Source organism: Limulus polyphemus, unplaced genomic scaffold (assembly GCF_000517525.1).
Source record: "Limulus polyphemus unplaced genomic scaffold, Limulus_polyphemus-2.1.2 Scaffold880, whole genome shotgun sequence".
Lineage (NCBI taxonomy): Eukaryota > Metazoa > Arthropoda > Merostomata > Xiphosura > Limulidae > Limulus > Limulus polyphemus.
This window is the reverse complement of record NW_013666490.1, coordinates 290,815-301,932: the sequence shown is the minus strand read 5'-3', so window position 1 is coordinate 301,932 and position 11,118 is coordinate 290,815. Positions and strand designations below refer to the sequence as shown.

General features: G+C 31.2%; 1 protein-coding gene across 1 annotated transcript in view; it reads left to right on the top strand.

Annotated features, from left to right (window-relative positions):
- LOC111086144 (acyl-CoA-binding domain-containing protein 4-like) overlaps positions 1–6,615 on the top strand; it is a 19,632-nt gene extending 13,017 nt beyond the window's left edge. Inside the window, exons 3-4 of the mRNA XM_022387817.1 lie at positions 3,044–3,116; positions 5,835–6,615. Of these exons, the coding sequence (XP_022243525.1) occupies positions 3,044–3,116; positions 5,835–5,909 (148 nt within the window). The 3' untranslated portion in view covers positions 5,910–6,615. The remainder of the gene's footprint in view (positions 1–3,043; positions 3,117–5,834) is intronic.
- The last annotated feature ends 4,503 nt before the right edge of the window (positions 6,616–11,118 follow it).

Sequence of the window (11,118 nt, the reverse complement as noted above, 5' to 3'; positions counted from 1 at the left end):
TTATTTTGGAGTAAAATCAAAGAAAGTTTGCAGATGTTGTTTTAGCTACTATTGATTTTTACTTTAGTTAATAAGGGCGTAGTTACGAAATTATAGTGGGGCTAAATTCTAAGCGTTTTAGATTCATATACTTCAGATTATGTATACTGTCAGAATTTAAAAATATAATTTTTTCACAAATTATCAAAATAAAAGGCTTTTACTTAATAGTATAAATATATACTGTGTTTTGTTGGGTTTAGGATTCTTCTACAGTAGGTGTCTGTGACTTGTCGGCGATAAATTCAACGATAAATGAACAACACGCACTTCACTTGTTTTCAAAATAATATATATATATATTCGGAACAAGTTAAACGTATGTACAATAAATTCTTCACACTATAGAGATTATAGGTATATCATAAACAATTATCTTCACATATCTTCTTCTTGTCAAAAGTCTACTTAGGCCTATTCAATCACTTTAGAATTTCCGTTAACAAGCTATACTATATTCCCTATTGTTATAGCACTAGTATTCTGTATGTGATTCACTTACAATTGTGGCACGAGTTGTCTTAATCGTTTGGTCTTCTTTCTTCTAAATATTCTCTGTTCCTTCTGTGAATCGTTAGGCTTATTACTTTTACCGTAGTTAACTTTACGCCGAACACTATTTATATGCTTATCACTTAATCGTCTGCCCACCTTCTAGAAATTTCTATTCTCGACATCAGTGTGTTGCACGCGACGTTGGATAGTCTCAACATCAATGACTCATAAACACAGCTTCCTACGATCGTCTGCTTTTAACTCTTATTATAACAAAAACTAAGCAATAATAAAATATTCACTCACAAAATAAATTAATCAATAATATCTAAACTAAACAGTCTTTTATATCATGAGAGACTGAGATTTTATTGACTGATTTTTAAAATTCTTTGTTTAAATTTGTGACTAAGTCACAGGATAGGACAAAACAACAACAAGAACAATCCATTAAAAAACAGCTCACAAGTGTAAATGTTGATGTATCGAAAACATAATAAAATAAACCCTGATAGATTAACATGAGATGCTATTCTTTAATCATAGAAGTCTGGTTTGACGTTGTTCAGAAGTTTATTGTTGTCTATATCCAGCTTGCCTTGATGATTCTGACTGAGCTCTGACTTTGTGCTGTTCAACAGTTTCTTGCTGTCTTTGAGTAGCCTGCCTTTCAGCTTGAGCTCGAAGTCTAACTTTACGTTGTTCCAGAGTCTCTTCCTGTATTTGAGCAGCCTGTCTTGCAGCTTCTGCTTGAAGTATTTGATTGCGTTCTTCTTCTGTTTCAGCTGCTCTTTGTGCTTGCATTCTTTTAGCGGCAAAAGACTTTCCATAGAAAGGTCGTTTCTTGGGTGGCAAAATCACCTGTATCACTAAACAATAAGTTGCAATTCACAAAGTTACTAAATCACTTATAAAACCACTTAGCACTATTTAAAGAAAACTGTTTTTGGAAATACTGAATTGACAGCAAGGTGATCTGAGTGTCTCCCACCATAACGCTTTCTATGTGCAAAATGTGCTTATGTTTCTATGTTTATTACAAAAAATTTATTTTAAAAAAATGGCGCAATAACCATTAATTGTCAATTTCGTCATTAAATACTACACCAAATGCAAAATAAATAGCACCATTAAATTTCTTATGAAGTTATTTTACAATTTGTAAGTTCAATCTTTTGGTTTCCTATAGCGAACAAAATAAACAAACTTCCTCTTTTATATATATATATATTTATATATGATAACAAATATTCCTTTGTGTATATATATATCTATAAAAGTGTAACAGTTTATTTGTCTACCATAAATTTTCACTCTTTTTGTTTCTTAATTTCTTTTTCAAAACATTTTTCTTTAGTGCAGTTTTTCTGAAGTAAATATGTTTGACCTTTTTATTACGTTTTATAATCAGATTACAGGCTTAAGGTTTTCCTTCAGAGCCATCACCGATATATGGCAACAACGCATGAATACGTTATATTGCAATTAGTTGATGATCCAGTGTAAAGGCGGAGCCTATGTACAATACTATCTCTATTGCATGGATAAGGTCTCACGTGACATGTATATAACTAATTCTTCCTATTAGAATTCGTATGATATTACGAATGTTTTTCAACAATTGGTCAAGCTAATATTTAGAAATGCATACAAGCCAATCATAGCACCCACAGAAACATAAAACTGGTAACAATAAAAATTGATTGCTGCTAATAAACAACACAGATTGCTAATCCTTAAGTTTATTAGTGATCTACAGAGAATTGTTTCGTAATATTTAGTATTCTTGATTTCATAACAATATGATCTGTATTATCTGAAATATAAATTTTATAGATGTATCTTTGTACTGTGTATTGTTCTTTATGGTAGATGTACCTCACATGCAAATTAAATATTATATAGTAAAGCTAAATTTATAGTATTGGATCTGAATTCTTATTCCAAATTTTTTTAGCTGAGTATACTAAAAATAAAACGAATTATTTTCCGATGTTTAGTTCAGCGATATGTGAGCCTACACAACTTCACTAAAACAGAAAATGTTAAAATCATAAATAATATTCAACGCTAAACTGGTACACAATTAAAAACATTTTATTTAGGCCTATCTATGGCCTTCAAAAAGTTGACGACTCTACATCTTTCGACGTTACAACGTCATCATTTTTAATTGTGTACCACTTTAACGTTGAATATTTATGATTTTAACTTTATACACAAGTGCCAAAATACTATAATAGAGAATGTTGTCTAGACACTTTGCTGTGAATATAATAAACCTATACTTCGAGATGGACCTTATGATATATATTCAAAACGCTTCAAGCTGTCAGTTCGGTAGAAGTATGAGTGAAAAATTGAAATAACAGTAAATCGTTTGAGCGCACTAACAAATATGGAAAATTTGGAATTTTGCTTGTAAACATTTTAAAGAATGAGGCTACAGCGTAGTTGTAAGATTTGAGATGCAAAGTTTTCGAAAATGTTTTTATTTTATTTGTCGTAGGAAAGTTTGGTCTGACCTTGGTGAGATGTCACAAAAAGAAGCAAAGGAACTTTATGTTGCCGAATTAAAGAAGGTATGGATATTAAAACTGATAGATACGAATTTGTAGAGTTTTAACACTATTTTAATTATTTTAGTATTTTCTTTACTTATTATCTACTTAAGGCTTAAGCTTGAGGTTTTGTTAGAAACATTAACTTCGATATCATTTTCGATTCTTCTCTTTCTCTATGTCTACCGGTGGGACAGCGGTAAGTCTATGGACTTACAATGCTAAAATCCGGTGTTCGAGTCTCCGAAGTTGACACAACAGATAACCCAATGTGGCTTTGCTAAAAGTAACAAACAAACAATCTTTCCCTATCTCTTGACTATTGAAAATAGCCTGAAACTAGGCAAGTGATTCTGTAATGAAAACGGTAGATATAGATAAATATTGCAATAAAGTTTTTGGTTTAATCAAAGCTTTCATTGTCCAGAATTTTCGTCGGAACGAGTAAAAGCATATGGTGATAAGCAAGCCTTTTCTTTTAAAAGGTGCGAATATAATGGTGAAAAAATCGATTTGAATTTTGATATAGTTCACATTTCCCTAGATCTCCCTCACGTCATATAGAGTTTGCAAAATCCCGTACAAAAAAAACAACAACAACAAAAAACAAGCAAACAAACCCGGAGTGTAGAGGTGGAAAAAAGAATGATGCTGACACATGTTCAGTTCAAATTATCAAAACTCTCTCACGAGTGTTCAGTTGGCTTGTCAGCAAATGCTTTTACAAGTTCAGCTGTTCTGTTCCAAAGAGAAAGGGTTGAAAGCATTATATATATATTTGTAACAAGCGAGTGTCATTTTAGGATAAACACTTAAATTTTCAAACCTAACAGTACCACATTTTAAAATCTGGGAAGTACTTAAATTAATATCTAATTTATAACTAATTATTGAATTTGGACTGTCAGAATCTAACCCTCCCAAGATATTGAGGACAAATCTGGAGTATTTTCGGCTATTGACTTGATACACAAAAAAGAAATTGGGTTTCATAAGGTTCTGGTAAAGCTGGTTAACCTGGTATACCCTAATACCATTTCATTCTCCTCAAATCATTTTCATTGATTTCATAACGTGTCACATGAGTACGTACAAGTATTAATACTCAGTGCCTCTAAGTATTCTTTTAAGTGGAGCTCAGCTTGACAAATATCCGGATAAAACAAAAACATTGTTTAGCATATCTAGAACTCTGAATTGTGATACCTCCTGGATCAAAACACAGATCGTGAACTGGAAAATTAATCTAAAGAAGTTACCGACCATAAATCGTCTACATTCGATATCTATTATAATAGCTCTGAAACGTAATAAGGTGGTCGAATAAAATTGTAATTAAACTCTGAAATTTTCCAGTTACTTCTATCGATTCGTTGATGAACTTTTCGGTCCACGATATATCTGATTCTTTTAATGGAAGTATAAGAAACTAATTAACTAATGAAATATTTCTACATTATCAAGAAAATAGATACAACCTGGAGTACTAAATCTTCAATTATATCACTGGTTTTGACAACTTAATAAATTGGCAGAGGCCATTATATAGATATGCGCTTAACAACAACTAAACCAAACATCTAAGTGGAAAGTTTAATGATTTCGGAATCAGTTTTAGAAATACTGTTTTTTCCAAGTTGGTGGAGTTTCGAAAAGAGTGACATCAATCGGATGAAGTACAGAAGATACAGTCACACTTTTAAACAGCTTTAATGTAATGAAGCATTGATTTAAAAAACTGTTTTAGATGCAGCAACGAGCTTAAATTTGAAACATATACCCTTCAAAAAAAGATAAGATTATCTTAAGTGTTCACGAAAACTGTTATGTAACTATAAAAAAAACTGCATTTTTCTATGTTGTTGAAGAAACGGAAAAAAAATCCTATTTACGTTGCTTTAAATTTCCGCAAATATTGCCATGAATATCTGAAACTATCAGGTCGATAAGCCAATTCTTTTTGAAGCTTCGTTTATGATTTATGTGATCTCTATTGAACCACAGTCACTTTGACAGATCAATTATCATTAATTGTCTGGGAAGTGCATGTGCAGAAGACATTAGGTTTCTTGTTGTCCCTGCGTTTAGGGAGAACTTTTCTGCAATATTTACAAACCTCCAGGGACGATTCTTGAAACACTACTGTGTCTCTTCACTCTGATGGTCACGTGATTGTTCAGGAACTGAAGAAGCTTTACTCATAACATTCAGAGTACTGTGGAAACATTTTTCTGTTTTCATAGTAGTTGTTGCTTTTGTATGAAAACAATATGTATGTTATCAATAAAAACAACCATTTTCCTTACGTCTTGTAAAAGCAAATAATGGAAACTAAACACGTATTTCAGGTTTTAGTGTATAAACGAAAATATGTCCGATTTTAATTACTGGGGAAATAAAATTTATAAAAATAAGTAATACGAATTTGCTACCGAATTAGTTCTTGTTATAACTCTACAAAAATGATTATGTAACATTTTTTATATTCCAAGATAAATGTATAAACAAACACACACATCCATATATATATATATATATATATATATATGTGACTTTAATATTACATGTGACAGGAATTAAAGAACACAGGTCTTAGCAAGGCATTCTTGAAATGAGTTAATCTATAAAAACAAATATGAAAAGAGCGTAGGCTACCAAAAACGATTACTTTTAAATTATTACTTTAATGTTATGTAAAACGTTGGTATTTCATCGTTCATATTATATTTTGTTTTTCAGGCGTTAGACTCGGTTCCACCGCCTGAAGAACACTACCATTTCTTCCAGCCATTCTTTGAAGTGTGCCGTTGTTAAAAACAACAAAGTGGATAAAAACTGTCATGTATAACAAAATAGTGGTACTGAAAATAGTTTGGTTTGATATAGTTTGGAAGGTGTTACTCAGAAATTTTGACATTCTGTTAGGTCATCTGATTTTAAATATAAGGATTTTGAAAATTTTGATTTTAGGTTTAGCAATACCGTTATTTGATCTTTATGTTCAAACGTGTCTCCAGCTGACACCTTGATCACAGGTACGAAGACCTTTAACCTCCATTGTATTTTCCATTCTTTAACATACACCGCATTAAGAAAGGTGGGTGTTGGCAGTATTGACTGCATCCTAAATTTATTGTAAATATATAATAAAAAAGAAACACCTCACTTTCAGCAAAAGCTTACAAATTTAAGCACTTCATAATTTTTTCACTGGTAGAAATACTATTTTGTAGCTTTTTAACTACAAGCTAATTTAATTCAAATTTACAGAATAATTTTTGCAAACTTTAATCCAGCATTTATATCAGTGTAGGTAAATATCGTGTTTTTGTATTTCTTTATCCACTTTATTCTTAATTGTTTTATAAACGATGTTGTGTATACTTTTAACTATGAACCTAAAGCAAATATATAGTGAAAAATTAAATTATTTGAATCTGGTTCCATCTTATTTCATAAATGACGTCAAACTATTTCAAAATTCTACTTTGCTTAAATAAGCTTTATTACAACGTTCATCGATAAAGACCAAAAAATAAAAATAGTTTTGTATTTATCATTAACTTACAACAGTTAACATCTCTTAAAATATTATGAAGTTTTGTATATATATATCATTGACTTACAACAGTTAACATCTCTTAAAATATTATGAAGTTTTGTATATATATATCATTGACTTACAACAGTTAAAATCTCTTAAAATATTATGAAGTTTTGTATATATATATCATTGACTTACAACAGTTAAAATCTCTTAAAATATTATGAAATTTTTAATTTTTAGAGAAATACAATCATATTTATTGATAAAACTTATTGTGTTTAGCTCCCTTTATTTTTTAATCACTGATCATTCAATACCAGAACAACTGTTAAAAAAATCTAAAGACAAGGTGCTGTTGGATTATCACACAATGAAGAGCTTCCTGAAATTCAAAATATTTATTTGTAAGATTACAATTAAATATCTTTATGACTTCTTCTTGAGAACTATATTTGTTTCATTTTATTTTCAAAGTGTGTCACACTGTGTTTTTATGAAATTTTTTAGATTTTGACACTTTTTGAGGCATCTTAATCAACTAAGTTCTGTGAAAGATGGTTACACTACAGCTGGTAACATCGAGACCTTAATACTAATCTTGGCAGAAGGTTGAGAACTTAGAAACAGGTATAATCATAATTTATTGTTGGCTTTGGATAAAATAAATACAAGGTTTGGTCATCCTTATAGTTTTTCTGATCTGATACGGTGAAAAAATATGAATGAGAACTACTTGGTTTATACGTGAATGTAATATGGCAGTCATTTGGCTACATACTGTCCAGTACTACATCGGAAAGTCCAACATTTTTCAGGGATGTTATCTTCTCCTTGCAGCTTTACAAAGCTTTAGTTGTTTTCATAACATTTTCATAAGCTTGTTTCCGCAAACCAATTTCACAAAAGTTCAAGAGATTTCACAGGAATGTAATACATATACGTGGCTGGAACAAGGTCCTACCATGCATGGTGAAGTATTAACTTCTGTTTTTTTTTCTTTGGGGGGGAAGGGTAGTTCAGATATTTGTTACACATAAACGAGTTACTAAATTTCTTGATGGTAAAAAAATATTTTCATATGCGTTGACAACCTTCTTAGCTTTTATTTGAAATTCCCTGTGGAATTGGTTAATTGCCCCCCCCCCCAGTGGCTCAGCAGTATGTCTGCAGACTTATAACGCTAAAAATTAAGTTTCGATACTCACACTGGGCAGAGTATAGATAGGCCGTTGTGTAGCTTTGTGCTTAACTAAAAACAAATCTTAAATGTTTTTATAATTTCTAACAGTAGATATTTTTGCTCTGTTTGTTAAGTTTTTACGGTGAAGCTAATGAGCTTTAAGACTGTGAATCTTTCTACCAAATTCTTCTCTTAATTTGTTTACTGTCTGTAAACAAGTGTTTACAGAGAACCTTTCAGTTAGCAAGTTTTCATTTCAAAACAAGAAAGACCAAATTTTCTTATATTCTAAAGATTTATTTATTATACTTTTTTCAGTCTGAAGTTTTTAAGGTCCAATTTTGATCAATATTATTTTAGAGATATTTCTAAAGGAAGTAAAGGGGGTACGAACCTCGGCATTTTTAACAAATGAATATCCTTTCCACGACTCGCATCTCATAATTCAGATTTGTATGATTACATTAAAATCAGTCTACTTACACATATCTGTTATTTTATAATCGTATGATTATGGTGATAAATATTCTCCTCGCTACTTAAGTATGTTAGATTAGTTCAGGATTATATCGTTAGATTGACTTGTTTGTTTGTGGTTAAGCACAAAGCCACACAATGGGCTACCTGTGCTCTGCCCACCACGGGTATCGAAACCCAGTTTCTAGCATTGTAAGTCCGCAGACATACCGCTGTGCCTTAGATTAATACACTCTTGATCGTGTGGACATAAATTTGTGACGTATCATTATTATTTTTTTTGTCAATTACATTTGAAAAGAAAAGCAACTTTCTATCCCTATATTAACTCTGTAAGGTGAATTACTGAGAAGATGGTATTCTTATCCTCTTACCAGAACGTTCTATATGAATAATCCTGTAGGAGCTTAAATTGCGACAATTCAAAATGATCCTCCATTATTACCTTTAATAAAAGGCCCGGCATGCCCAGGTGGTTAGGGCACTCGACTCGCAATCTGTGGGTCGCGGGTTCGAATCCTCGTCACACCAAACATGCTCGCCCTTTCAGCCGTGGGGGCGTTATTATGTGACGGTCAATCCCACTATTCGTTGATAAAAGAGTAGCCCAAGAGTTGGCGGTGGGTGGTGATGACTAGCTGCCTTCCCTCTAGTCTTACACTGCTAAATTAGGGATGGCTAGCGCAGATAGCCCTCGTATAGCTTTGTGCGAAATTCAAAAACAAACAAAAAAAAACCTATAATGAAACTAGATAGTTATGTCGATTACCGAAATTGAATGTTGTTGTTCTGTTTAACTTTTTCTGGTTTAACGAAAGTGTCAGAAGAAAAAAAAACAGTTAAACCTCAGTAAATCACAAGAACTTTGTTACTTAAAATTTATCCACCTATTTATTAATCAAAACTTTTATGTAAAGACATTATGTACACGACAGTAATAATATGCATATATTTACGTGTATTAAGTCGTTGCCAGAAAGAAAAACAAAAAAGAAAAAACAGAGAAACATAAGTTAGTCTTACGTCGCCATTGGACTAGTTAACATATGCTTTTTTATACCCATTTATAACTTATTATTTTTTAAATCAGGAGAAACAATAAGTTTATGGAAAATCTTTTTTTTTTTCACTTAGAATTCTAAGGCGTTCTAAGTTTGAAATATTATTATACTTTTTCTCTAGCAGTGCTCATAAAATCATCATTTCGTTATTACTCACTTGTTAATTTCTTCAGTTTTAATTTTAGATGTTTGAAACTCTATCTGGGAATTTAAGAAATAGATAATTTTTTGAAAGGAAACTAAGCTACTAATAAAATGTGTAACAGTTATTATAGCTCTCTATTTCTTTTCTTTAAATAAAACAACAGAAATATTTAGTTTTGTATCTCACACACTGTTAAATAAAGTAATACCATTCACATATAAGAAATGTAATGCAATTATAAAAAAACCAAAAGAGTGTCCACTCTTTTACGCTGCGCAAACAGCAAATTCATAGTCCATCAAAATGACCAGTAAGGACGTTAATTAAGTGGAAATGTTATAAATTGATAGACTTTCCCAGGTAATCCACGTTATAACGCATTTGATGCTCCGTTATAAGTTTATACCACACATTAGGAGAGTAATTCTACGGGAGTATTATAAGTTTATAGCACACATTAGAACAGTAATTCTACGAGTGTTTTAAGTTTATAGCACACATTAGAACAGTAATTCTACGAGTGTTTTAAGTTTATAGCACACATTAGAACAGTAATTCTACGGGAGTGTTATAAGTTTATAGCACACATTAGAACAGTAATTCTGCGGGAGTGTTATAAGTTTATAGCACACTGACGACACACATTAGAATAGTAATTCTACGGGAGTGTTATAAGTTTATAGCACACATTAGAACAGTAATTCTACGGGAGTGTTCTAAGTTTGTAGCACACTTACGACACACATTAGAATAGTAATTCTACGGGAGTGTTATAAGTTTATAGCACACTGACGACACACATTAAAATAGTAATTCTACGGAAGTGTTATAAGTTTATAGCACACATTAGAATAGTAATTCTACGGGAGTGTTATAAGTTTATAGCACACATTAGAATAGTAATTCTACGGGAGTGTTATAAGTTTATAGCACACATTAGAACAGTAATTCTGTAGGAACATTATACCTTTATAGCACACATTAGAATAGTAATTCTGTAGGAACGTTATACCTTTATAGCACACATTAGAATAGTAATTCTGTAGGAACGTTATACCTTTATAGCACACATTAGAATAGTAATTTTGTGGTAGTAAATGTATACGAAACTTAAATGGAAATTAATATATTTACAGTTGTTTTCTACCAGAATGCATGGTTGAATCATTCATCTGTTGAAGAGATTGTGCTCTATTTTTCGAGGTGAATCGTGTGTATCATAGATATAATAGTAGTGTGTGGGCCAACAAACTTTGTTCATAATTTTTATAGTTTTGTTACCGAATATACTGGTTTACGGAATAGATAAATGATTTGTGCAAATGTCTCTTTAGTTTTATTTAAATGCAACTAAACTCCTACAGTATTTCTTTAATAAAACTTAAACTTAAAATTTCATCATGGTATTGAAGTGAGTGGATAATCAAAAGTGTAAGAAGTGTAATATGTCAACGATAGATGTAAGAGTTTAAGAAGTGTAATAAATCAACGATAGGTGTAAAAGTGTAAGAAGTGTAATATTTCAACGAGATGTAAAAGTGTAAGAAGTGTGATATGTCAACGAGAGATGTATGAGTAATATTTACCAGAAGAAATATGTTTGTTTGTTGATA